Below are 27,732 nucleotides of genomic sequence, written 5' to 3'. Positions count from 1 at the left end.
GAGAGAAAAAGTCTAAATCGGTGTGCTGATGATATTAAAAATCTGGTGAATGTTTGTTATGCGTACGGTGAAAGTCTGATAGTCTGAACTCTAAATATCTAAATGTGAGCTATTACCCAGTACTATATGTTTTGTCCTAATAAGTAATAACAGTTGTTTACCTCTAATAAGCCCAGGGGATGTTAACTTTAAGAAGGGAGTAGAATATGTACCAGGCTTAATGCCTATTTGCACCAAGCTTAAAGGGTTTAATTAAAACCCATCAATAACTGAAAAAAAGGTTGAAATTTTCGCATTTGGAAATATTCATGTTGCGACTCTTTTAACAGTCCACGGTGTGGAAATGTTTGTGTTGGAAATAATTTTGAAATCTGTAAATAATCAGTTTATAAATGTACTGGTATGTGGATATTTTTCACACTAATTTACCTAATGTTAACCCTTTCACCACTGTAGACCATAATGGACTCATCCAGATCAATGCATGGTAGAGTCTACTAAAGTTACAAAGGGGTGAAAGGGTTAAAAAACGCAAACAAGTTCCACTTTTGCTGTAGGTTGAGTATATAAATACCGAGCCTGAATGCTATCAACTGTAGAATGAATAGCATTACCAGAACAGGAACTTGTGTCATATTACTAAACAAGACATTTTTTTATGAACCATTTAATAAGCATATTTAAAAGTAATAACACAGCTTACACCCCGAGATAAATGATTGAATTATTTTTTTGTTTCACTGTACTCAGTAATATTACACACCCTGGATGATCGACACCATCACAAGCACACTACCTATTATTTGCATGTCACTAATTAAGTTTCTTGCAAACATACTTGTATGATGTCATAGTAACAGTTTGGTAGCACATTAACATTATTTTGTAATTATTTTACGAATGTCACTTGGAGAACTTTTTACCAAGTCTCTGCTTTTGTGAAGAGACTTCTGAATTTTCACACATTTTTCTTCTTTTGAAATCAGTAAAATTCACTGTCGTGTTCCTTTTTGCTTGAATTCAAGAACAGCTAGTCAAACATGGTTGACTTTTAGTACTTTTAGACGTTTTTTTTGAAATTTTCCATATGGATCAGTGCTCTATGAAAATTTTTAATGTTTGACAAGTATGATTTATAAAACACATTGATTTTATAATTTTTGGAATAAAAATTTCACTTGTTCATCGAAAAACACACTGAAGATAGTACTGCTACTTTTGTATCATAGTGGGTTTTTTCTAGCTCCTAGCTCATACTTTTGAAAATGTGTCCACTTGGCCTATTTCCTTTGGTGTTGGGCCAAGAAAGACTCAGACGGCAGCTGAAACCAACACCCAGTAAACAGCATAACAAGTGTAAAAAGGTGAATTCCACCTAACGATATACGTGATGCTATGCTGAAATCCTGCGAGTTAGTATTATGTAGAATGAATGTCAAATTGACAGATATGTCTGACCATAGTATACTTTACTGACATTGGATCGTTAGAGAGAAATAAAAAAACAGTTATAGAGAAGGTTTTTGTTTTGCTTTGTTTATTGTTCTTTAAACCGATGAAGAATTTCAATGAAACTGAAGGAAATTTTAGTATCTTTAAGACATGAAATTGGAGTACTACAACCAAAACTGGCTCAATACATTAATACAAAACACTTAAAACATAGGTGGGTGTGGCATAGTTTTATTAACTTTCTGAATATATTCAGGATCTTTTCATCAAGAAATAACTGAAACATACAACCATTTGTTAACTAGTTACGGTACATTTACAAAGTATACATGTACCTAAAAAAGGGAGGTAACTCCAGTAAAAATAACCAAATCACTATTTAAGTGACCGGCCCCTGAGCATCTGGTTTACATATTGAATGACTAATTAAATCAGTAATATTCAGACAAGGTTTTCACAAAGGGCCATTTTGAGATAAACAATACAATTATTTTAAAATCTCTTCTGGGGTTCTAAGGTTTCACACAAAATTCTTCTAATGCCGGAAGTTTAACAATTACCTATCCGATCACCAGTTTTTAACACTAAAAAGACTTTCTTAACATACTTGGTATGATCATTTGACTTACAATAGGCCTTCTTACAATCTGTGAGCTATAAATAGTTTATTCACAGCATCAACATAAAGACAAGATGATACATAAATTTGATACAGACAATAACATGAATTCATGAGACAACAAAACAAAATGAAATGCATCATGAACTCTTACAAAACACAGAGTGAAACCAGCTGTTTCAGCACATTTGGTAGCGAACAAGACCAAATTCTGGATTGAGCTGAATTCCAATCACTTTCATTAAAACTCGAGTAAGTATGACGACCATAACATTTCAACAAAGACTGCACAGGTGAGCTAATAATCAGCACCAAACTACATTTTGTATCAAAGCTTATAAATATAATATATATATATTAAATGTTGCAAGTGTACATTAAATTCAAATAAGCCTTCAAAAATAGATTGCACAAATTTTAAAATATCGGTACAACTGACAGATCTTGGAGAAAACTACTTTAATATAATATCAATTATTAACAAGTAAAAATATATTAAAAATGTAAAATTGCAATTGTTAAGTAAGAAAAATTACTTGCACTAATATATAATTTGTTCTACCTTCTAAATTTTATTGTTCATCATATAACAGCTACACTGTTGTGTTCTTGTGTATCATAATTCCAGAAAAGGCATCAATAAGTTGTGATAGCTTGCAGCTAATTCTTCTGTGATATTATGCAATAAAATCTGATTACATTACAACTTGGGTCAAGTGGGGAGGATCTATGAGATTTCAGTAACGTTATAATTCCAATGCTGCACTTGGTTTAGGTGGAAGGTTACTAACCACAGAAGTGTGCAGTTTTGCAGTGGTGATGTGTTACACAACTAGGTTTTTTAAAAAAAAACTGCCACAAAAACAACCCTGTTTATGTACAATTATACCACTGTTATAATAAGTACAGTAACAGATTCCCCATGGAAACAGTTTCAGATTTTTGTTTAATGTTTGTAAAAATACTTGTGTGGATTAAAAAATACCTATTTTTTAACAAAACATCAATTTGAAAGAGATTTTGTTTATAAAAAAAAAGTCTGGTATGGAAAACAGACATATCACACCAAAAAAAAGACATATCATGAATATATTTCCATCTTGAAATTTTATTTTAGTATTGTGTGTATTCTGAATAGCTTTTCTCTTGTCAATCAGACAGTATTAAAGGACAAAACACGAAAGTCATTGGTGGTTTACAAATTTAAATCAGCGCAGCATTATGTTGACGGTAAAAATTATACTTATATAATTTTCGTGTTAAGTGTAGAAAAAGGTATGGAGTAAAACCACTTACAAGTATAAATCTCTGTACGCTATTGAAAGCATATATATACTTTGCTGTATCTTTCATACTTTTGAGTCCACATATGGGATAAAGATATCTATTTTATTAATTTGAATAGAAATTTGACTGAATTCTTCCAGCAATGTAAATGATAGTAAAAACTGGAATGTTCAGAGAACTGCCCAAACTTTTTAAGAAAAAGACTGACAAGAAAAACAACACTCAAGAACGGTAGTTCAAATTTGCAAGCAAATTTAAAAAAAATCTCAAATTGTAAACGTTAAACTTCAAACACTGCAATATCATAGCACAATTTTTAGGTTGTTGAACTTGTCATATTTTCATGACTGTGTGCAGTATATAAAATGTCTTCCATTGTTTATGATGAGTTAGCTGCTTCGTTTTATAGTTCCAGTCACCAGCTATTTTCCTATCATATGCAGGCTTTTGCTTTGGCATTGGGTAAAACCAGAAAGCCGAAGGTCTGTCCAGGCCAGGGAACGGGAGCATGGACGACGGTAGGGGTCATAAGGTCGGGCAAAGCGTCTCCTTCCATATGTAATAACTTCCCGTTCAAATAAACATCTCTGAAAAAAGAAAAAAAAAACACCGTTTTTTCATTTGTATTTTAATTCTTAAGTCTTTCAAAATATATATATTTTTTTTATCAATTTAAAAACGATTTTACCTCTCTGTTACAACTCATAAATGTATTTTAAAGTGTTTTCATAATTTGCTACTTCAGTACAGACTATAGATACAATGGATTTGGTACATTGTTTTACATTGAAATCTGCAAAATACATAACCGGTTAAAAAACGAAGGCATGGTGTTCTTTCAGCAACAGAACAATGTTTTGTTTTAAGTTAAGCCATCTAGATATCTTGATATTTTGTTATGTTTACATCATATTCCATAATCATGTGTTATAATATTGCTTATGTCAGAGACAAAAATTGACATACATTTTTTTTGAGATGGAGACAAAATTAGGGAGGGGGCTTAATGCCAGGCACCCACCCTGTTCCCAGGACATTTATCAAAGTGGGGAGGGGGCTTATTTGCGAGAGGGGGCTTATTGCCGGTAAAATATGGTAAAGTAATTTATAGGTATAAATACAGATCCATACATTATTTCTCTGAAAAAGGTTTAAAAACATTACAGATAGAAACAAATTTAATTTTAATTTTTACAACACAATTTCATATATTACCAACTTTTTTAAAAAAAAATCTTTTTTTTTTAAATCGAATAAAAAATCTGAATTTGCAACAGAGTTCTGACAGAATTAATGATAAATATAAATAATTTTGATCTACAATTTGTTGAAAAAAAAAAATTGTCGGGAAATTTTTTATTTGTTAGGCAAGGAAAGTCAATGCAAAATAATACAATGTATTTCGTTTTTAACCACATGAAAAAATAACTGAATTATTTGTAATATTTGATTACAAGTTTGCTAAAGATATCTCCAAATAAAGTACCAATGTAACTTACTGAGACCGCAGATCCCCATCGGAGTGAAGAAGAAACATATGAAGGTCCTGATTTTCAAACAGACTAGATGTGATATTAACTGATGCAGTCCACAGATTTAACACATACACTGTTACGCTTCCAGCGGGATATTTGTCTCTGGAACATAAGGGGAAAATCAGGTAAATCACCATTATTATTTTATTACACAAAAACATTTAATAAAATTTCAGGAATCAAAAAGTAATATACGGTACATTTAAAATGGCAGGCTCAAAATTTGATTTTTTTTGTAATTGTTTATTTTTCGACGATTTTTTCATAATACATATAATCATGAAAAGAAACACACACACACACACACACACACACACACACACACAATCACACACAAACTTACAGAGCATATATGCATTTGAATTGATGACTTAAATAGTTATCATCTGATCTTAAGCCTAACATGAGAATGTGAATTTAATACTAGGCAAAATTTGTTTAAAAATGTTAGAGGGCAAAAACATTGCAGTTTGTAGAATAATAATGAACTTGCAGCTCAAAAAGGTGATTTTCAAAGACACTGCTCAGAAAATTAAGCAGATTGACCAAACTGGTTTTGCTGCGGGTCTGTTAGGAACATGTCTATCCAAGAATGATAATGACAGATTCCAGTGACACATACGTGGAACAGTGAGCATAGACTCGCAAGTGTCCAGTCTTGTCCGAACTGTCTGTCAGCAACACTTTGGACCCGACAAGCTTCTTGTAGAGAACTGACAGCCAGTAATCCTTAAACCAAGAGGAATGGTACAGGTTAAGATTTAGTCAAGTTTGTGTACAAAAATGATCAATCAATCTTATAAAACAGGCAAGAAAATCTTAACCGGTTCATGTACTGTACCTTTCTCTCTCATAATTCTAACAAGGAAATTTTATTCAAAACTCAGGGAAATGTTTGATTTCTATCATGTTCAGTTTGTCTGATAGTGTATAGCAGGAAATTTCGGCAGGGATGAAATGTTCACAATTTCGCGTGTCAATACGAGATCCCAAAAATACGAAAAAACAAGATGCGATTGAATACTTCATAACTGCAATGTCACAGGGGTTTATCAGGGTACTTTGTAGGTCTGTTTAATGGACCCATTCCTTTAAAATTCTCAATTTGGAAATCTAAACAAATAAATGCAGTTCTCAAAAGGCAGCACATGTAGGAAGGACAGAATGAGCATGTGGTCATAAAGACAGGCTTAAAAACAAGTTAAACATTCAATTTTCCCAGAACGGCTATTTTGTCGATGATTTTTTCCCAATTTCATTGCAGGGTCCATTTCCCAAAAAAAACTGATAAACCCCCTGTGTCATCATGAAAAATTGTGTACCTCATTGTGACGGTTCATGTAAATAAAGAGTAGTGATGCTTAAAAATATTTTACATCACACATCTAATAGTGTTGTTGATGATTTGTTTAACAATATGTACACACTTCCTCGTTGTTGCTCAATATGTTCAATTGGACACTTTATATGCTGAATGTCTTATCGCTGTGTTAAAACACCAAAATAGATCCCTCACATGTCTAGATCCCAAAATTATAACCTTGTAAATTCTAATTTTGGGTCAAAATTCAGAAAATGTACGCCCGCGTAAATAACCCATACAGTAGCTTTGTGAAACAATTCTGGCAGCATATATATATGAAATTCAAAAAATAAGACTGAAACAGATGAAGTTGGGTCGCTTTAACAAGACAGCACAGAGGAATCAGAAGTCATCTCTGCTCATATCATCAAACAGTGACATCATAACATCCCCCGATCTTAAGAGTCATTTAATTTAGTAATAAGATTTAAAGAGAAATATACAAGAAGGTTGTACCAGGAGGTACATAACTTACAGGGTTTGGTTCCAGAGTTTGCCAATCTATCAGTCCATACCTAGCACCATAGAATGCCTGACGTATGACCACCTCAATTCCCTGACTGGCCGCCACGCCAAGCTTGTCCAACCACCTACAAACAGCACCGAGTAATATCACCCATCATCAAATGTTCCTCATATATCATATACTATACATTTACCTGTACACTAGTCACCAACATGTTTCTCTTATCCTGGACAGGTGTATCCACACTTTTACCGGTGTGAGACCTCCTTGTCTCACCCTAGGGTTGAGACCCCCGGGGGGGATTCCCCTATTCATAACAATGGTATGACGTTACTTCAACAATCCAATTACGTCACGTCAACAATCCATCAACGACACGTCAACCCTGAATTTAGCGTGTAATGTTATCATTACATTGTGTATATGATACACAATGGGAGAACAGGGTAAGAGAAAAAGAATCATTCACCCCCTTGTGGGTAAGATAGAGGAATCTAATCCCTCGGGGAAAGATTCTTAAGTTGCCAAACACTCTGCACAGCCTCGTGTTTGGCAACTTAAGAATCTTCCCCCTCGGGTTGAGATTCCTCTATCTCACCCCAAAGAGGGTGAGAGATTCTATTAATCAATCTTTATTTGTTGAAAATAGAAAATTACAGCATTTAAAGTACAAAATGTGACAGATTGTGAATTTTCCTGTTACATTATTTATTATGCTTTATAATATATAAGCACATGTATATGGGTACCAACGGTAGTATAATATTGAAAGTTAGACTGATAGAATTCCCATTCACCAGGTACATCAGTCTAGATATAGGTATCAGATTATCACTATCTTTTGTCTATGGTGCCTTGTTATATTGTTATATGAATTATGGTATACAGGTAACACAGAATTCCTACAGGTAGTTTGCCTGACAGTAAAAACCCACTAGAATACTAGTACACTTTTTTTCTGTCAATATCACATTTTCTTGAAGCACCGTTTTTTCCTGCAATATAATTTATATAATTCAATGTCTGTTATTTCAGATTTCTTCTTTTTTTTTTTATCCTGACATGTTTATAATATATTTTCACTTCAAAATAAACACTTTCTAACTGTTGTACAAATGTACTATTAAATTTTATTATTAACTACAACTCCTGAATTTAGCTGTTTCAAGCCCCAGGATTTAACAAGTACAAGTTAGTTTATATTATCTCCACCTCCATCACCAACAGGGTACCTACTCACATAAAGCCAGCAACATATCTGTCTGAAAGACCAGTGGCCCCTCCTCCCCAAGCAGAGCTGGTTTCTCCCAGCCACACCCTCTTCCCAGGAGCATACTGGGCCACAATCTTGTTACCGGTGATGATCTCTGGAGCTAGGCCATCAAGAACATATGGACTGAGGAAATCCTCAATAGTCGCTACTTTTCCGTCAACATAGTAACTGTTAATTAAATGCATAAAACAAGTTGTGAAACTTTCTGCAGTATACTGTATTGTACTAAGTTAACATGGGCGAATTCATTTTCAAGCAATTTTCTTTTTGAAAGAAACTAAAATACAGTAATCTTTCTTCCTATTTTTTTAATATTTTTTTTTACACTTTAATTTCACAACTGCATTTTATATTTGATATTTGCAAGGATATTTTGAAATTAAAATTATTCTTGTGCATAAATTACATAGCTTTATACACTTTGCACGCGCTAACATCCGAGCCAACGAGAGTGACTAATATAAGTTGAAATAACTTGTTTCATAATTGTTGTAAAATGAATAAAGTTTATATTTATGTATGTATGATAAAAGTCTTTTTAAGGATTACCCGATACATCATACACTAAATGAATTTATTATTAATCAATTTAACTAATCAACCAATTAATCTAATTAATCAATTAATCAAATAATCTAATTCATCAATTCATCTAATTAATCAATTAATCTGATTAATCAATTCAGCTAATTAATCAATTAATCTAACTGACATTGTACTCACTGATGGAATGTTGGAGATGTTACGGTATTTTTTCCGCCATTTTGAAGAAAGCTGAAACAGATTATCAGAATTGTGACTCAAATGGCTCATTTGATAGGGTATATTTGAAATAGTAAAATGAGCAACAAAAGAATATAGCAAGTGTTGTTTAGATAAATCTGAATAGATATTAATTAGATATATTTACCAGGTAAGTTAACGATCATATCATTTAGCCAATTGCTGCAAAAGAGATTCCGGGAGAAAAAAAACATAGCAACAGACGTACGATCAGTGACCATTTAACCCTTTCACCCCTATGTAACTTAAGTATACTCTTTGTTGCATTGATCTGGAGGAGTCCATTATGTTCCTCAGTGGTGAAAGGGTTAAGATTTACAACTTACTCAGAGAAATAAATCTGTGACCGGACATGTAGCAACTGAGTTACACTTGGTCCCATGATCTGAAAGTTTTCGTAGTCGGGCAGCGAACTTAGTAAATTTTTCATCGTGGAATAGTCCTTGGCCAGTTGAGCAGCCGGTATGTCAAACCCGTAACCATGGAAATCATCTGGCTCTGAAACATAATATATACTAGTCTGTAATTACTGCATGAAGCTCTTCTAGCAAATACTGATGATTAACAATTTAATTGTGATGTTGTGTAATGTATCTTGTTGAAATGTTGGAAGAAAGTTACATCAAGCAATTATCGCAACGCAATACCAGAACTTTTTTTTTTAATTTCAACCATGTGACATTGACTTTTGACTATAATCAGCTTAGGTAAACACGCTGTCTTTCCAAACATTTGTTATAATAAATCTGATGATATTCTATTCACTATGTTGAAATTAACTCATTCAAAACGTTGTCACTTGTTTATTTACTTCATTTATCAACATTTACAAGGGTAGAACACATTATCTCACTCATTGCTTATGTAGTAGGATGAGGAATAGTGATAAAGATAGTGACGTCGCTGGGGCTCGAACCTGTGACCCTTGGCTCTCAAGTCGGATGCTCTAATGCTGAGCTAAAGGGAAATTCCCTAAAGCTGATGCTTGTAAGGCAACCTAATCAATACACATCTTTAACACTTACATAACTTTCAGAGCAATTACCTTGGTACAATATTTTTAAATGGTGCTTGCCATTTTTTGCCATTTACATATAAATCTTTGAGAAAAAATAATATTTTGTTAAGCCTGTTATTATGACAACATGATAATACATCCGGTCATTCATTTACGACTATTGGCGGATTGCTTGTTATTTTCTTCACAATGACCAATAAGCTCACATTGTTATAACGTGGTCAACTCAACTTTTGAACTGATGATATCACAACAAACAGAAATGGCTTTTTCTAAACTCCTGCTTTCAAAATTTTTGGCCCTGTATCTACAATTTTCAACATACCATATTTGTCACACAATTAGCACCCAATTTTACTTATAGGGGGAGTATTTTTTAGGATAATAAAAAGAGTTATTATAGAAAAAAGTTGTGCAACTTGAACTGTTGTTATCACTGAAGGACATTATAAACATCCCAGTGTGGCTGGAGGTTTGTATATCAAATGTTTCATCGGCATCATGGGAAGTCCAGTCATGATCGCCAGACCTTGAATCTCTGCTTTAAAGTATAATGGTTTGGTTTCTGTGTGTTTTACGTCCTATTAACAGCTATGGTCATTTAAGGACGTGCCAGGTTTTGGTGGTGGAGGAAATCCGGAATTCTGTGTTTTGCTGCCACCCTTTTCCCAAAGAAATGTTGGCATTATACATTATAAAGGGGTTTGGCGATAAATTGAGGTAAATGCAGAAAGGAATTCTCAAGCAAGTACGAAAAAAGTGACCAATATGTTGGCAGTAAACGAGGTGGCAGATGAAACTAGCGGCATCATATCAAAGTTTTAATGTATTATAAATTATCGACCTGGCCAAGGAGGGGGGTCATCACTATATAATTTCAATCCCTTCTAGAAATGTAGGCTTTAAATTGTAATAATAATTTGAGGTTCTTATATACCGCTTTATCACAGCCTAGTTTGTGTGTCATCTCAAAGCGGTTCACAACTTATTATCCTTGGTTATAGAAGGAGGGGTGCTGATAAGCCAAATATGGTACATGCAATTTTTAAAAGAAAATGTTATGTGCACAGTAATATTTATGACACCTTTCCAATTATTAAAAAGAATAAGAAGAATATTTTCAATACCTTGAAGAAAGTAAGGGCTCAAAATAAGAAATGGTCTTTGAAATTAAAGTGGAAAATATTAATGCTAGGCAATAAATAATCACTGAACACAACAAGACGCTGCATACCATTTCCGAGCTCCCATCCTGCTAGACGATATCCCTTCGACGCTGTATATTTCAGGAGAAGCTTAGCATTGTCAGAATCCCATTGGCCGTCCTTACGAAGGAAGACATTGAGGTCAAACAGGAAGTCCCATCCCACCTTGGTCATGAAATGGTTGATATCATCCCACATACTAGCTGCAAAAAATGTGGAAAAAAAATCCTATTTCACATATAATTTCATACATATATAGGGGATTAAACAGCGTTTTTAAATTTTCATGCCGGTATGAATGCATATCGGTAAGATTTATATTGCATGAGGCCTTCACGTTTAATATGGATGCAACAGATTTGCGTTCACATGTACACCGGCATGAACATTAAAAAAACACTTCAATCCATATACATTTTCAGTATAGAACAATTGTTTAATTTTGTTTATTTTTTTCTTACATAATTAATTAATTTACTACGTTTTGTATGTGCAATGTCCTTTAAACGACATTAGCAGAACCGATCCTATTTAAATATAAAATTGGGGCCAATAATTAACCGTAGTCATTTAAGCGTTTGACGCAGGGACATGTTATCCGAAGCGAAGCAAGGTTAAATCTATGACGTCATAAGTAAACCACGTGTTATGTAACGAGAGTTTTTGCTTTCAAACTCAAATGAAATACATTTCTGCTAATAATGTTCACATAGTGGGTTGCAGCGCAAATGTAAATATAATTAGCTTCAAAATCTCATGTATTGACACCGATGTTATTTGTCTGTGAAAAAGTGTATTTCAATTTTCATCATGGCTCATATAAATATATTATTTGGCAGCAACACTTGGTAAAATCACATGTATGTTGCAACAAAGTAAAGTTCAATGTCTATAATAGTGGTAGCCTCAGCTCAATTGCTATCACGGACGTTATGGCCACAATCTTAAAATACTCACAAGGGTTTTAATTTCATCAAATTTAAGGCATTCAGGAAATTAATACCCTTGTAAATTAGCAATTATACAGTATGTAAAAGGTATTACCCATATTGTATGTATAGGTAATTCACAAATGCCAAATATTTGCTATTTCAAAAGTTAATTTTCATAGCCGAGTGCAACTCGTTATGACTTGACCAAAGTACGAGAAATACTTAAAGGATGTAAAGTTGCCACTGAATTTTATCAAAAAACAAGGGGAAATGAGATCCAAGGTCTGCTGGTGAAGTTCTGGGTACCCATGGCCAGTGGATGGTTATGAAGTGGAAATCACTGATCTGGCCATAAGCAGTATCAATACAGTGCTCCCACCGAATCTTAGATTTGGGGGTATATTTTATACATTATCAAGATTCTGTACCCCTAGGTACTTAGTTACATAGGGCGATCCATGAAAACTGGGGGTACAACCAACTGTTTTGGGGGTGAAAACCCATCATTTGGGGGTTTCTGGGAACACTGCATTATGTGAACTAAATGTGTACATGTTTACATGATTTTATTGTAACAAACCTGTCATTGTGAAGTTTGTATAATTTCTTTTTTTCTCAAATCCAAAAGTGTTTGATAATGGCACAAATCGGAGTGCGGCATCTTCTTGTTGCAGATCCTGTTTGTTCATATGTTTGGATTCATAAGAATTTGATTCTGGACCGACAGATTCAGTTCCATTCATGGAGAATATAAGGAAATCTGCCTTATTTCCACCCATTCTCAGGTAACATGGAGACAGTGCTTCAGCAATGGCTTGTAGCTTCTTAGATCTGAAATAGAAACACACATCAAATGGCAAAATATTAATCATACTGCAAAAATTATCGAAAAATATTTCAGTACAAGCAGCGCCATATTTTGTCAGAAGACAAAACACTATATTTTGACATGTAATGTTATTGCATCTTTGCCTGTTAGAAAAATCAAATATAAATTCATAACAGAAGGAAAATGAAGCAAAAGTTAAATTTATTTACAATAATACAGAGCCCCACCACTCTGCCCAAAGGGAGCAACACTTTCCAGTAATACCACATTTAGTTCCCTTTGCCTACATGATCTCATTGATCTGTAACAAATTTGTTGATAATCCCTCTATTCACACAGGAGAATTAAGCTTTTAAAAAATTTACCTCTGTTTCCCTTATTGAGCCCCGCCCCATAGCCTCAGTTTATACAAAATTGAGTCCTTTTTCCCTAAGGATGCTCCAGACACATTTGGATTAAATCCCTTCATTTGTAACAGAGGTCATTATTTTTTCATAGCGATTCTTTTGCAAGCAATGCTGAGTATTTTGTCAAACATGTATATATATATCTCTCCTGGGTCCCTGATGTGGGTGCCAATGTAACAAAGATTATTATTTTTTCAATGCCTCTGCTAGGAGTCAAACCCCAGACTTCTGGTTTACTAGTCTTACACTATACCCATTACTCAATGAGCTAAAGAGAGATTCTCCCTAGCCGAGTAGGTAGGAAGCGGCTAGTGCTTTATCCGGGTGACATATTTGATTTTCCCCTCCAGGAAAGAAGTTGTCACAAGTTTTCAAGGGTCTTAGCGATTGTTGCTGAATGAGACTGGGTCAATCGCCAGCAAATATAGGTTGGTACAGCTCAATTGGTTAGACGTTTGTCACGAGTTCGGAGGTTTCCTGGTTTCGAACCCAGGTCGTGTCATACATTTTCTCTTTCTCCTGTTACACGATTCCTTTGTAAGTGTATAAGTAATATACATCACTGCAGTCTGAAGCCTCAGTTTTTTGTCATACCTCATGGTTCCTATATATTTGGGTGCCAATGTAACAAAGGCCATTATTTTGTTCAATGCCTCCGCCAGGAGCTGAACCTGGGACCTCTGGTTTAAATGCTACTCTTATGCTCTACCGAATGAGCTAAAGAAATTTTCTCTGTAGCTGAATCAGTAGGAAGGGGCTAGTATTTTACCAGGGTGATCAACAGAGTAAATACTGACAACAAAATTTAACTCATTCACCCATGAAATTTCATAATGAACTCTTCAAACCTTTTGGTTGGAACCCGAAAATTCAGGTGTGCCTCTAGGGGTGATGAGTTAAGACTCTTCTGAAACAATTATTTCAAACCCCTTTATTAATTGTGAGATTTTGCTAAGCTTTGTCAGCTTAACAAGTTTTTTCACTTTCATTTCTTTGAATATCCATTTCAGATTCTTTGATTCAAGCAATCGACCTGTTCTTCTTCTGTTTAGCGCATCGTTTATAACATTGATCAAAATCGCCTGAAAAGTGAAATGCTGTCAATGATAAATGAATGATGAACAGTTTACCGAAAATCAAGGTTTCCCCAATTTGCCTGCGAAACATTCGAGTCTATGGTCATGCTAATAAAATGTGAACTTGTTGTTTTCAGAACTGATTCGGTATGAAAACGGAGTTCTGTAACATCATCAAACAGCATTCCTTTTCCAAAAGAAATAGAAATAATTAGAAAAACAAATTCCAGTTGCCGCATCTTTCTGCCGATCCCGGAAGTAAACAATTGCAATAGCATGTGAGTTATCTCAACTGATTTGATTGGTTAATGCAAGGTCGATACAAATTACGAATACTGAATAAATGGAACGCACGAAATATGGTTATCAACTTTATCTCATTTTTGCATTATAACCATCAATATAACCAGTATTTACCTGAATTTGAAGTGTTTCTTTATTTGCTTTGTGGTGTTAAGAATGCTCTGGGACAGAGCCACACTTAGAAAGTTTTTGTTGACAGTGTAAATAACACTTGAAGATACTCGGATATCAACTGCATCTTGCAGTTTGTCATTTAGAGAAGAGTAAAAAGTAGCTTCCACTGGAAATATACAACCATAAAACATGAAAACACCACAACAACCAACGACAAACAACATCTTCCCTATTGGACCGTTTTCCCCTGTTTAACAATATGCAAGTTGCAATTTGCAACAACAAAAACATAACCGCTTACACCATAAAAAATAGGCTAATTACTTTCTCTATCTTTATTATTTGTACACCGAAAACATTGAAACAATGGAAATAAGTTTTATATGTTTTTGTTTCCTAAACAAGTTCCAGTCCTTGGGATTTATTAAAACAAACATGTAATGAATATTTTTTAAGTGTTTTAAGTGACCTCATATAAAAATGGCAGGAAATTTGAAATCTTTACACATCACATGGTAAACATGGTGCATTTTGGTTCTTTTACCAGGCAATATGGCATTTTAATTCCGTATTTTTGAACAAAATTTTACATTCGTAGATGTGTTAGTTAAAAAGTATGCAGTAGAATAATTGCTTATATAATTATGCCTAAGAGATAATAAGGGCTGTGTTGGTAATATTCCACAGGGAGGCCACTATTGGCAATTCATCTTTATGCCTTTCTCCGTCGATATCGACGATTACGGAAGTCGGTCTTGTGCTATAGTGCGTTGATTGTTATGTACAGTGATTTTATTTTTCTACTATCTTTTTATTTTTTTATTATTTGCTATAGGATAAAAACAGGTTAAAAATTCAACAGGAGTTGATCCTACCAGCGGCCTCTTATTTTATAGGAGTAGAGTTGGCCCGAGTTTCCTCTGGCCCTGACACCAAACTTAGACATTATGACAGAAACTAGAGTAGATACCAGACTTAGATATCTTGACAGATATACCAGACATCTTTGTCAAAATGGCTGAGTTAAGGGCCAGAGCCTCGTAGGAAACTCATGCTACAGGCCAGGGCCCCTTTCCCGTATCCGGTTCAACCAGTTGAACCTGTAACGAAAACGACAGGCACATATCTGAACTGAAGCTGACCTCGACAGGCAAGTGTAGATTGAGGGGTCCAGATGTACCTGACTGGAACTAAAATGCTGACTTTAATTCCTAGTTTGCCTTAATTTTTACGTTATTTCTTTCCAAAACAATGTCAAGCCACATGTAGTTTTTAAGATACGCTATGCGATTCGGTGGTTTCATGAAAGAAGGGCATAATAATCTTGATACATCGTTATTTGTTTTCCGAAACTGCATTTTAGCTCTGCTTATAGAACAGTCCAAGTGCATTCCTTTATAGTGGAATATTTCTGTGCCAGCCCACCAGTACTGTTTAAATGGGGATACACGAATGTAACCCAGGCGTCCGATATTTTGTCAAAAAATCAATAATAAGAGTACAAAGGTCAAATGCCTTTCACATTACATCATTTTCCCATTACATGCTCAGATGATAGGTGATATCTCAATACCAGATCTAGAGGCATGGATCATATTATAAATATTACCACAAGAAACACTAGATATTTCTCTAATAGGATATCAAATTTTAATAAAATCGGATGTCAAACAAAGTCATGAAAAAATGTGAATTGATATATAGAATTAGAAGGGAAACTGATGTAATGTGTCTTGAAGGAGTTTTGACCTGTGGTTGTCGTTTCTCCCTTACGGTGACACTTGTTGCATCTTAAACATTATTTTTAGGCCGTTTAAGTTTTTATACGCCCTGTCAAATTTGACGGGAGTATTATGGTACGGCGTTGTGCGGCGTAAACTTTTGTTTGTCCGGCAATCTCCTCCTACATTTTTCGACCGATCTCTTTTGAAACTTGGTATACATTATAATCATGATATGAAGTTGTGTCTCCCTTAAAAGAATATTGAGTCGACAATTTTTCCAAAAATTATTGCCTTTTGTTTATTTCAGTATTTGATTTTTTGTCCGGAGATCTCCTACATTTTTTGACAGATTTCTTTGAAACTTAGTAGGCTAAATAATGATGATATGCTTTGTTTCCTTGAAAAGAATTTTGATTCAACGATTTTTGCAAAAGTTATTGCCCTTTGTTCATTTCAGTATTTGATTTTTTTATCCGGAGATTTTCTCCTACATTTTTATAGCATGTCAGCTAACCTCTCTTTGAATGATGCAGATCTTATTTCAAAGTAAGGAATTATGTAACACTATATGGCATTCGACGGGCGTATAATGTTCCGCCCCGTGGAACTCTTGTTCTAGTCTAGTACGTATTCAGAATGCATCCAGCACAGTAGTCTCAACATTGCCACCTTATACTGACAGTGACATCAGTGGCAGCGGGTTAACCAGTCTTTGAGCTTATACATATATATGTATAAGGGAATAGCAACATCTGTTTCAGTACTTCAGTATGTGCCAGCCTGGGGAGTGAACCCACCAACATGGGTGCATGTGTACATATACTGCATTGTATCCAGACGTGACTGTGGTGGTGCCATTGCCAGGTATTGAGAAAAGAAGTATTATTTATCATAGGCATGATAGCATTGGAAAAGATGAGATCCAAACTACAGCTATTGTGGTGATTTGTCACCAATGTGCCATTATACCCTTTTCATGTGTCAGATTCTATTGCCAGACATTTAGTCAACCAGCCTAGGCCTAGTCCCACTACATATTTTTACAAATCTGAACAAATCCAAGCAGGACACATATCTCCCTTCACTCATCATTACCTATCTATCCATCCCTACATTCGCCGTGTACTTAAGCTTGAATACCTTCGTCCCCACCAATCATATCCTTCTTTAGAGTTGATTAAATAGGATTTTCTAATAATGCATGTTATAAACAATCTTCTATAATGTCCATACTTCCAAGGCATTGTCCGGAGCATATCTCCTACATGATTTTGCCTCGGATCATCAAACTTGGTTTGCTGTTACATCTTGGTAATTATATAAGGCACTGTGACCTAGATTTTGACCTTAGTTAAGAGTGCAATTTATATGAGTTACCCCTTTTTAGAGCCAATTTCCTACATTCTTTCACTTGAGATCATCATAGCTGGTATGCTGGTAAACCTTTGGAAGACGAAGTGTCACAGGAAAAAAATTAGGTCACTGTTACCTATATTTTAATTCTTGACCTTAATTGAAAATACAAAATATGAGATGCTGCTTGTTCGGAGCATATACATTTCACATGCAATCATTAAAGTTGGTATATGCTGGTACATTTTGGGAAGCTTACCGGTAGATAGCAAAATGTAGTATAAGGGGTTATGATCCTAACTACCTGGTCTCTATGAATTGAGTGCATAGTTTTGTGGTGAAGGTAATATGGCAACGTGTTGCAATCTTGTTACAATTGAAGATAAACCATGATGTTTATTTATCTATTATTTATTTCCTCCAGGTACAGGCAATCATTTTAAGATGAACATGGAGAAGAAAAGAAGCTGACGGCGCACTATGAATGAGAATGAAGTCAGTGGCCCATGCAGGAAAGTTGGAAGGTCCCGTAAAAGAAGTCTCACGCCGTATTACCCATACGATCACGATCAACTGACTGACCAGGAAAAGGCTTCACAGTTAGACACAACAAATACACAATGTCAGGAAGAGGTCTCTATTTTATCACAGAAACAAATCAATGGCAGTCAGATTGGCTCTTTATCTGCTAGAAATGGTGATGTAGCTGACAATTTTAACATTACCCACACTTCAAATAATACTAACGAGATTTGGTTTTCTAATTCTTTTGTTAGAAGTAGAAATTGCGACGTTGGAAAGAAAAGCACAAGTCATCAACAGAACAATTGTCAGGGGATTGAATCTGTGCCAAAGAAAATAAGACTAGACGTTGATTTCAGTCAGAGGTCTCAATCTGATGATAACAACTATAATGAAAGAACTGCTAATGGTTCGGTGAGGTACGGTAAACAGTTTTCTGGTGGGGATCACGAGAAGAAAAATGGAAATTTTCACCAGGACAGAAAAGAGTCTCACTTAAATCAACAAACAGTAATGGCTGACACCTCTGTAAGTAATAACAGAGACTGCCCTCACCTCTTCCACTCGACACCAATCAAAAATCTTAAAGAGGTGAGAACAGAAAAGAATGTTATTGATTTAATTGTTCTTTTTCAATGAGATTTTAGCATTTTCACAAATCACCACAGGTTTTAGGTGAAGAAAACATAGTTTGATGTAGGAGTGTCACAATACGCCTAAAGTGTATCACGATATATTGTAATACATAGGGAATTAACGTATTGCAATACATATCCCAATATATTGTTATAAGGAAAAGGGTGCTCAATTAAAAAAGAACTTGTCAGAATGTTGTCAATGTATCATATATAATATCGATCACACAGAGTTAAGATTTTTGTTAAACCAACCATCGATTACGAAATTTCAACTGATTGAATAATCAGTAATAGCCTGTTTTTGGTTTTTGGTATCTGTTAGATTGTGTAGTAAATATAACATGCCAAGTTTTAACACCAAGCAAATGCATAAAAATAATGTTGAAAAAAATTGCGATACAGTGATATTTCATCTCTTTATTGCAATACGATTCGCTTGAGTATTGCGATATACAGGTGTTCTGATATATTGTGACGGTCCTAGTTTGAACCAAAAAGTGATTTTTCTTTGATGCTTAATTGATGTGAAAATTTCTTTCCTGAATACATATTTTTACATTATATATATTTGATAAAATTCATTTTTTTTTTATCATGTTGAACATTTTCTTTATAGTCTGGTGATATTGGATGGACATGTTTAAAGTTACAGCATGATTCATAGTTGTCACCGTACAGAAAGTTGTCTAAGTGGAGGTTCCCTGTGTGATGGGTCACTTTTGATTCAGCTTGATCACATGTTACCTATGCGGCCACAAGTGCAAAGATTGCCGTGGGGCACACCATGAGACAGACACATTTACATAATTATCCTGTACCATTTTACTTTTTTTTTTTTTTTAATTTAGATTCTTATATATTCATTGACGAATTAGTATTTATTTCTTTGATGCTAAATAGCAATAATTTAAATTTTGTTTAATATATTAATTTTACCGTGGTTAATGAATGTTTTTACATGGCACGGTTTTAATTAGATGCACTAACATTTAAGATTTCTGAGGAAACAGTCATGAGGCCTTCCAAATTTCCTCAGACTCTCTTTCTCCAAAATGCCAAAATTCAATTGTAGTCATCTTTTCCAAATATATGTATGTGAAGCGTATAGCAGGATATTTCTGTGGGAATGATATTTTCGCGATTACGCTGGTCAAGAATTACATAATCGCAAAATTATGATCTGCGGTTATTCAGACAAGCAGAAAAATGAGCCCCGATAATAAACTTTTTAAACTTTATGTCTTCGTGAAATGCGTACATGTGGTTATGACGATTGATATATATACATAATGAGTAATGATGTGTGAAAATAGGTCATTTTACACATGTATCTAATAGTTTTGTTGATTTTTTCAACAAAATATAATTACTTGTTGATGCTGATCAATATACTGTTATAAAGCCTATTCATTTGACTATTTGACCCTTTATATGCAGAGTGTCCCATCTCTGTGCTAAAAATCTGCGAAAAAATAGTCCCTTTAAATGTCTAGATAGCGAAATTATAATCTGTGTAAATTAAGTATTCCAATTTTGGGTAAAAATCGCGAAAATTTAAGCCTGCATAAATAACCCGCTATAAGATATGTGGGAAATATTAGGAAAGCAAGTTTCAGTTGATCCTTTCACTTGAATTAGATTGGTTTCTGGAATTTTAGAAACATCACCAATAGTTGTGGTAGAAAACACTAGTAGTAAGTATGACATGTATTCTTCAACTACAGTTTTTCTTGTGTTACTGTATAATTACATTGGTTAATTGTTCGGAAACGTTTTTTCTTATCACAAGAAGACAGGTTTGGGGAAAACTGAGATGGTTTCCAGACTAACTGAAACAGAAGACATGCTGAACAACAGTGACCATGTTCTAGCTGGACTTGATATGGCTGATGATGAGGAGAAAACAGACATCAAAACTGTGACTAAGGGAGATAACTCACATAAGTCTGAGCCGAGTCAGTCTCACTTGAATATCAGAAAATGTAATCGTTTACACGGAAATTCAAATGTGACTTGTGATAAATTGACCAAAGGAAGGATCAGTGAAGATTGTTCTCAAATGTTATCTATGATACATATAGATAAACCTGATGTCTCTAAGAACATGCATGATAAGTGTACTGAGTCACCCCAATCCTCGGATAGAAGGGGAGGTTACTCTACAGAGAGTCGTACAACTACAGTACATTCAAAGGAAACAATCAGAAACACAAAATGTACAAAACATCATGTTATGAATATTTCTGACGATGACATCTTCGCACATGATAGTGATTTTCTTAGTGAGATTGAAAGCTTAGAAAGAAAAGCAGACACTGCAACAGATAAGCGAGCAATTACAGAAAAGATTAATCCCGATAATACAACCAGTCATGATCAGCTTGTGTTGGAACAAAACAGGAAAAACAGAACTTATTCAAAAAGTTGTGATACAACCAAGTTAGGGCATAACTATTCAGAGGCTAATAACTGTGATAAAAGAGCAAGTGAAAACTGCAGAGAAAAAACTGCAGGATCAGTTACAAATTTAAAAGGTCAAGGTCACACTGATATGACTTCACCTTTGGGAACCAAAGTTCGAGGTCAAGATGTAAATACACCTGAAGTTTCCTCGACAATGAAAACTCCAACCTCCATTGGTTTGGGGGGCTCACTAAAGGATAGAATAAAACGAAGGCTTCAGGAGAACGCTTCCACTAAACTGGTAGAAAGTCCTGGGGCGGTGATGGAACAAAGACGCGAGGGCGAGATTACAGTCGCTACAACCAAGGCAGAACAGATTAAGAAGGATGGCTCTGACATTGATGTTGGTCCGTTCTTTGGCCTGTCTTCCAAGGTCAAGGCCCTTCTGCAGCAGCACAGGGGCATCGATACTCTCTATGGTAATGTATACATATATAACTTGTGATGTAAAAATACATCCTGGTTCATCAGCATTCAGTAGGTTTTGGTTAAGTCTATACTTTTTGATACACAGGGGCATCAGCACTCTATGATTAAGTCTATAATATACTATTTGATACACAGGGGTATCACCTGCCTGTGGTAATGTCTATACTTTGTGATACACAGGGGCATCATGCACTCTGTGGTAATGTCTTTACTTTGTGATACACAGGGGCATCATGCACTCTGTGGTAATGTCTGTACTTTGTGATGTACAGGGGCATCACCTGTCTGTGGTAATGTCTATACTTTGTGATGTACAGGGGCATCACCTGTCTGTCGTAATGTCTATACTATTTGATACACAGGGGCATCACCTGTCTGTGGTAATGTCTATACTTTGTGATGTACAGGGGCATCACCTGCCTGTGGTAATGTCTTTACTTTGTGATACACAGGGGCATCACATGTCTGTGGTAATGTCTATACTATTTGATACACAGGGGCATCACCTGTCTGTGGTAATGTCTATAAAGTTTGATGTGAAATTTAACACAGGGGCATAATTAGCATTCCAATGTAAATTTTATTTCATTCCCCTATTTAAAAAAAATGTCAAACACATGTGTGTAAGTTTGGTTTCACCTGGGTCCGAGGATGACTTTTTTGTGGCATTTTTTTCTGTTAAATCACTTAATTTTCTTCAATACCTACAAATTGATATACTGTGTCATTATGAAATGATTTTCTCGTTATTACAGCGTGGCAGAATGAGTGCCTCAATCTGCCTGCTGTACTGGAGGGGAAGAACCTGATCTACTCCCTACCAACAAGTGGGGGCAAGACCCTGGTGGCCGAGATACTCATCATGAGAGAACTGCTGTGTAAGAAAAGGGATGCCATCCTCATTCTGCCCTTCGTTTCCATTGTACAGGAAAAGGTGGGTCATCTCAATTTTTCTCTTACATAATGTATGAATTTACAAATACTGGTAAAAACTAAAGAATGATGTCCACTTCAGGCTTCACTGAGCCTTTATCAAAACTTTCAATACTTCTTTTGAACGAACTACATTTATATTTCAACACAGTAGATAAGGGATATTCTGTATGTTGAACGACTGACTTGGCATATAATGATAATAATGGTCTTTATTTATTTCACTTGATACCATATATTGAGTCAAAAACTCGTCTTACATATGGTCAAGCATAATATAGGATGCACTTTTACAGCAACAACATGGCTACCTTGGCCTCTGAATGGATGATACATTCTTGTCTTTCATTGGGTTTTCTTGGGCCAATTTGAATATAATTTTTTGTGGCGCCTGCAACGTGAGGCAACATATAGGTATTACTTCGTAGGCGTCGGTTGCGTCGTCCGAAACAAGGCTTCCGTGCAATAACTTGAGTTCCCTTGAGTTGATTAAACTTGAACTTGGCACACATATTGCATACCAATATAGCTTGAAGGAGTTCGCATTTAAGTAATTTACATGCATTTTTGGTGGAGTTATGCCCCTTTTATTGCCAAATAAGGGCATTGTGTAGTAAATGCAAGAACATTTTTATTCCTTTCAAATTTTGTACGGTTAATGCTAGAAGCAATGATATTCAACATATATTACAGGTTTTTCTGTCAAGTTTCAACTCTCCGCGTTTTGGCATATCACACTTGACATAGCAACGCTGTTCATCGTTTTTACCGGTAATTTTTGCTTGTTTACGCGATATGCTTTTGTCATAGTAAATAAAAATAATTTTTGCTTTATATTTTTCCTTTAGGTGAGAGGATTATCTCCCTTTGGTATCGACCTAGATTTCCTTGTCGAGGAGTATGCAGGCAGTAAGGGAAAGTTTCCACCACTCAAAAGCCGTAAGAGACAGTCACTGTACATTGCCACCATAGAGAAGGCACACTCACTAGTCAACAGTCTCATAGAAAACAACAGGCTGGACAGTCTGGGGCTTGTTGTGGTGGATGAGGTAGGTCAAAGGTCAACAGTACTAGAATGCCCATCTTTGCTAGCCAAGTGTTTGCTGGAGTGTATTCGAAGCAAACACTTGGCTAGCAAAGATGTAGATTGCCTCCCTTGAGTAAGTTTAAGAAATTTTAGAAGAAATAATGCATGCTTAACATATCTTTGGCCTAAAGTATGAGCTATTTCAGATAACAGAGGTGTTTAGGAGGATAGTATAAATAATTGTTGCCAATTTATGGAAAATATCCTTGAAAGGTGGGTGGATCAGGTGCGAGTCACAAGAAAGTGCCTTCCTGCCTCTGGATCAGCATGACTGAATCTTTGTAAATTATGTTCTGTTCTGCTACAGTTACATATGATTGGTGAAGGAGGCAGTCGAGGGGCAACCTTGGAGTCAACTCTACTGAAGGTCATTTATACTCAAAGTAAGTATATATATCCTTTCTGTCTGTCTGTCTGAATGTTTGTCGTCCGTGAAATCTTGTCTGGGAAACTCCTCCTAAACTAGAGAATAGATTTCAACGAAACTTAACAGTATCATAACTACCCCCTGACGTTTGTCCATCCAGGTTTTTTCAAGGTGATAACTCCAGTTGAGCATGAGTAAATTATCATAGATGGTTACCCATGGTTACCCATCTATTCAATTTACATGTGCTCAACTGGAGTTAAACTCAAAGTAAGAACACATATCCATTACATGGTACCTGTACTATGATAGTGCATTGTTCTTCAAAGTATATTCACTGCTCAATAGCACTAGTTTTCCTCAGAAAGTTTCAGCTATATCATTATCATCCTGGATACTCCAGGGGTTACACTCACTTTCGCCCTCTGCACCCCTGTGATATGTCATAGAGAAAATTTGAAGGCATACGGCTAGCTATTTGATTGGTCTCTGGTATTAAAGCTTGACCGATTGCTAGGCTGTTATATGTCCTTTGAAGAGTACAGAGGAGCGACACCCGACTTCAAAGCCAGTCAATCTTACCAGTACGTGACTGCGAGATTCTTTTGATGTACATCAAAGGATCAAACTAGACTTCTTGTCTCATCCACAAGGTGGCACACACTGAGCCTTTGGTTTTGCTATGACATAGTCCAGGAGTGCAGAGAGCGAAAGTGAGCAGATGTATTATTATGAAATCAATTTCTATGCAATCTGTATCATACTTTGGCCTTGTGTTTCTAAGATTTGTTGTTGTTTACAGAGACCACACAGATAGTTGGGATGAGTGCCACCCTTAGTAACACAGCTGATCTTCAGACATTTCTGGGAGCCGAGGTCTACTCCAACAGCTTCCGTCCTGTGAGTACAAACCAACGCGTCTCGAGTTAATCAAACCTTGTTATTCTGGGCTGATATCTAGAAACGACCGCAATCCGGATATTCATAGTGAGAAATCGTTTCATTTTCATTTGCATTAATCTTGAAAATATTCCTAATTTAAAAAAAAAAATGTGATATCAAAAAAATGTGATATCAATTGGTTTTTGTGATATCAATTAGTTTTTGTGATATCAATTAGTTTGAGATAGTCAGAATTAGTCTGGAGTGATTAATGTTTGATAACAGAGAAAGCATTGGCAATGGATATTAAGACTCGGCTGAAAATGAGCAACACTTCTATTATGCCTTGCAGGTGGAACTCACAGAGTATGCCAAGCTGCAGGACAATATTTACCAGGTGAACCCAAAAGCCAAATGCCCAGAGGACCAGCTTGTACATGATAGAGTTGTGATGTTCAAGGTATCCTAATTTACAAGTTGCATACCCCTGCTTGGTCAAATCATTTAGCATTCACCCTGTGTGTGGACCCAAAAGGTTTCAGAAGCTTATATTATATAATGACTACTTATATCAGACTACTTATGTCTAAGAAGGAGAAGTGCCACATATACTTAAACTAGGTTCACTGTGACCGATTTCTTTGACCTCTGACCTCTGTCATGGAAAAATTGTTTCTGAAGCCTTCCTCTACAGTATATGGGTTCATGCATTATAAGTAAATTGAAATGAAGTATTTGGGTGCAATGTAGATATCTAGTTCTGATGCAATTCATGACAACCATTTAAAATATTTTTACATACATATATATGAAGCTAATAATCTGGTATTGCTATTTGATATGCTGGAGCTTAAGGTTTGACTTTCTTTACCGTTCCAAATGGTGGCATGGAAATAAGTTGAACAATTTCCAAACTTTTTGAAAATCATGCAAACAACTGTATGTAATGTTGTCATCTATCTTTTCATCAGTAAGATCGCAAAGACCTACAAAAAGTGCTTAAATAATCAACTGCATCAAATGAATTGTGGTTTGTGATATTTGAAAAGCAAAATCATAAAGTATATACATGTATCCAGATTTATGAAAGTCTACATTTGGTGTTGTGATGGTGTGTCCAGTACAGCCCCGACATGACGCGAGTGGATGGCGACCACCTCCTGGGCCTCGTCCTGGAGGTGATACCCGACAAGTCCTGCCTCCTGTTCTGTCCTACCAAGAAGAACTGTGAGAATGTGGCCATGATGCTGTGTAAACTCCTGGTCAAACACCACCAGTAAGTTTCTGCCACCAGGGGATCTGAAGGGGGGTGTCTGTTACGACCACTCCCCCCTTATTCTCCATGCATGCACAATTTACAGACTTTCCTATGCCTTTACTATTGCAACTTATTGTTCTCATTAAAAGTCGGTGGCCGGCAAAAGTAGCCTGCTACCCATCAACTTTGAACTGGCTATTTTTTCAGAATACATATAGGTCATCATTATAGCATATGAACATTAAACTGACTATTCTTTTCCAAGTCAATAACCTGTTTCAAAACTTAGTGAAAACACTGCAACTACTGTAAAGGAGTAATCTTATTTTAGTGCTTTTTGTCTCGCCGCCACAAAGTGGAACCGAGACTTAGGTGTTGCTTTTCCGGCAACGGCGGCGTCAACATGAAGTTTTTGCGTTTAAGTTAGTTTCTCTGAAAGTATAACTGCTAGACCAACCAAACTTGGACCATAGATGCATCTGAGGAAGTACATCTCAACCCATGCATCAAATGCTGGATGCGGGCTACCTTTCATGGTCTATTGCCTTTGTCAGCATCTCCATCAACATTAAGTTTTTGCGTTTAAGGTAGTTAGTGTTACACCAACCAAACTTGACCTGTGCATTGATGGTCAAAGTGAGCAAAGGTGAGACATATCAATCCGAATGGCTTGTTTACCTGTAAAATGAGCCTACGTTCAGATCTAAAGAGACTTTTATTCAAATAGACATACATGTAGGAGACATTACTGTTGAGATTTGATTTTCAAGAAAAGGTGCTGAAACATCTTTGGGTAATTTAATGGAAGGATTTCATGAGATTCTTTTATGTATCCTAATGGCTATCAGTACAGTTTACATTTGAAACATAGAGACACTAGAAAATATATTTTCAGAGAAGGTGAATATACTTCATTTGGAATATATTAAAGACATCGACATATTTCTGTCTAAATGTCCAATGAAGACCGCCTTTCTGTGTTAACAGTTACCACTGATATTTAATTGGAAGTATTTTAGCTTAATCAAGATTGTGTCATGTAAGCTGAAAGAACAAAATTAGTTCAGACTAGAACTTAATATTAAATCTCCAAAGTTTAAGTTTTTGTGATTAATCTATGGTTAGTTTTTAGGTCACCTGAGACAAAGTCTCAAGTGACCTATTGCGATCGCCTTTTGTCCGTCGTCGTCCGTCGTCCGTCGTGCGTCCGTAAACAATTTACATTTTCGACTTCTTCTCCAAAACCCCTGAACCAATTTCAATGAAATTTTGCAGGGACCTTCCATGGACAAAGGTCAACAAAAATAGTTAACGGTTAAGTCCTAAGCCCCCAGGGGCCTGAGGGGCGGGGCCAAAAGGGGTCAAATTGACTAAAATTTCAAAAATCTTCTTCTCCAAAACCCCTGAACCAATT

General features: G+C 35.6%; 2 protein-coding genes across 6 annotated transcripts in view; one reads left to right on the top strand and one right to left on the bottom strand.

Moving 5' to 3' along the window:
- Positions 1-1,667: 1,667 nt before the first annotated feature.
- On the bottom strand, positions 1,668-14,928 carry LOC110448663 (heparanase-like). 2 transcript variants are annotated; one of them, XM_021495035.1, is made up of 10 exons: positions 14,663-14,928; positions 12,514-12,764; positions 11,031-11,204; positions 9,105-9,276; positions 8,719-8,769; positions 7,963-8,163; positions 6,732-6,846; positions 5,516-5,622; positions 4,858-4,995; positions 1,668-3,945 (listed from the first exon to the last, which is right to left on the bottom strand). In XM_021495035.1, exons 1-10 carry the CDS (start codon positions 14,884-14,886, stop codon positions 3,792-3,794), a joined length of 1,587 nt encoding a protein of 528 aa, XP_021350710.1. In that variant the 5' UTR covers positions 14,887-14,928; the 3' UTR covers positions 1,668-3,791. The 2 variants fall into 2 exon arrangements, with proteins under 2 accessions (XP_021350710.1, XP_021350709.1); XM_021495034.1 differs by lacking the exon at positions 14,663-14,928 and adding an exon at positions 14,300-14,532.
- A 191-nt stretch (positions 14,929-15,119) lies between these two features.
- The window catches only part of LOC110448661 (helicase POLQ-like), a 27,407-nt gene continuing 14,794 nt past the window's right edge, over positions 15,120-27,732 (top strand). Inside the window, exons 1-9 of one of the 4 annotated variants that reach the window (XM_021495033.1) lie at positions 15,120-15,186; positions 18,164-18,789; positions 20,692-21,781; positions 22,547-22,725; positions 23,573-23,773; positions 24,119-24,194; positions 24,981-25,078; positions 25,413-25,520; positions 26,182-26,336. In XM_021495033.1, coding sequence (XP_021350708.1) covers positions 18,220-18,789; positions 20,692-21,781; positions 22,547-22,725; positions 23,573-23,773; positions 24,119-24,194; positions 24,981-25,078; positions 25,413-25,520; positions 26,182-26,336 — 2,477 coding nt within the window. In that variant the 5' untranslated portion in view covers positions 15,120-15,186; positions 18,164-18,219. Of the gene's footprint in view, positions 15,187-18,163; positions 18,853-20,688; positions 21,782-22,546; positions 22,726-23,572; positions 23,774-24,118; positions 24,195-24,980; positions 25,079-25,412; positions 25,521-26,181; positions 26,337-27,732 lie in introns of all 4 variants that reach the window. The other 3 variants (XM_021495032.1, XM_021495031.1, XM_021495030.1) reach the window with 3 other exon arrangements.

This window comes from Mizuhopecten yessoensis, unplaced genomic scaffold (assembly GCF_002113885.1).
Source record: "Mizuhopecten yessoensis strain PY_sf001 unplaced genomic scaffold, ASM211388v2 scaffold4123, whole genome shotgun sequence".
In the NCBI taxonomy this organism is placed as follows: Eukaryota; Metazoa; Mollusca; class Bivalvia; order Pectinida; family Pectinidae; genus Mizuhopecten; species Mizuhopecten yessoensis.
The sequence above is the reverse complement of the archived record's forward strand: the minus strand, read 5'-3'. Positions and strand labels throughout refer to the sequence as shown.

Bases quoted from the DNA above. Each gene is read 5' to 3' on its own strand.
- LOC110448663 (XM_021495035.1), bottom strand. From the start codon at position 14,886: ATGTTGTTTGTCGTTGGTTGTTGTGGTGTTTTCATGTTTTATGGTTGT. The intron at 9,277-11,030 runs GTATGCAGCGTC...ATTATGTTTCAG, and splicing joins AGGATGGGAGCTCGGAAATG to AGCCAGATGATTTCCATGGT. The intron at 8,770-9,104 runs GTAAGTTGTAAA...AATCTGTTTCAG, and splicing joins TCACAGATTTATTTCTCTGA to CTTTCTTCAAAATGGCGGAA.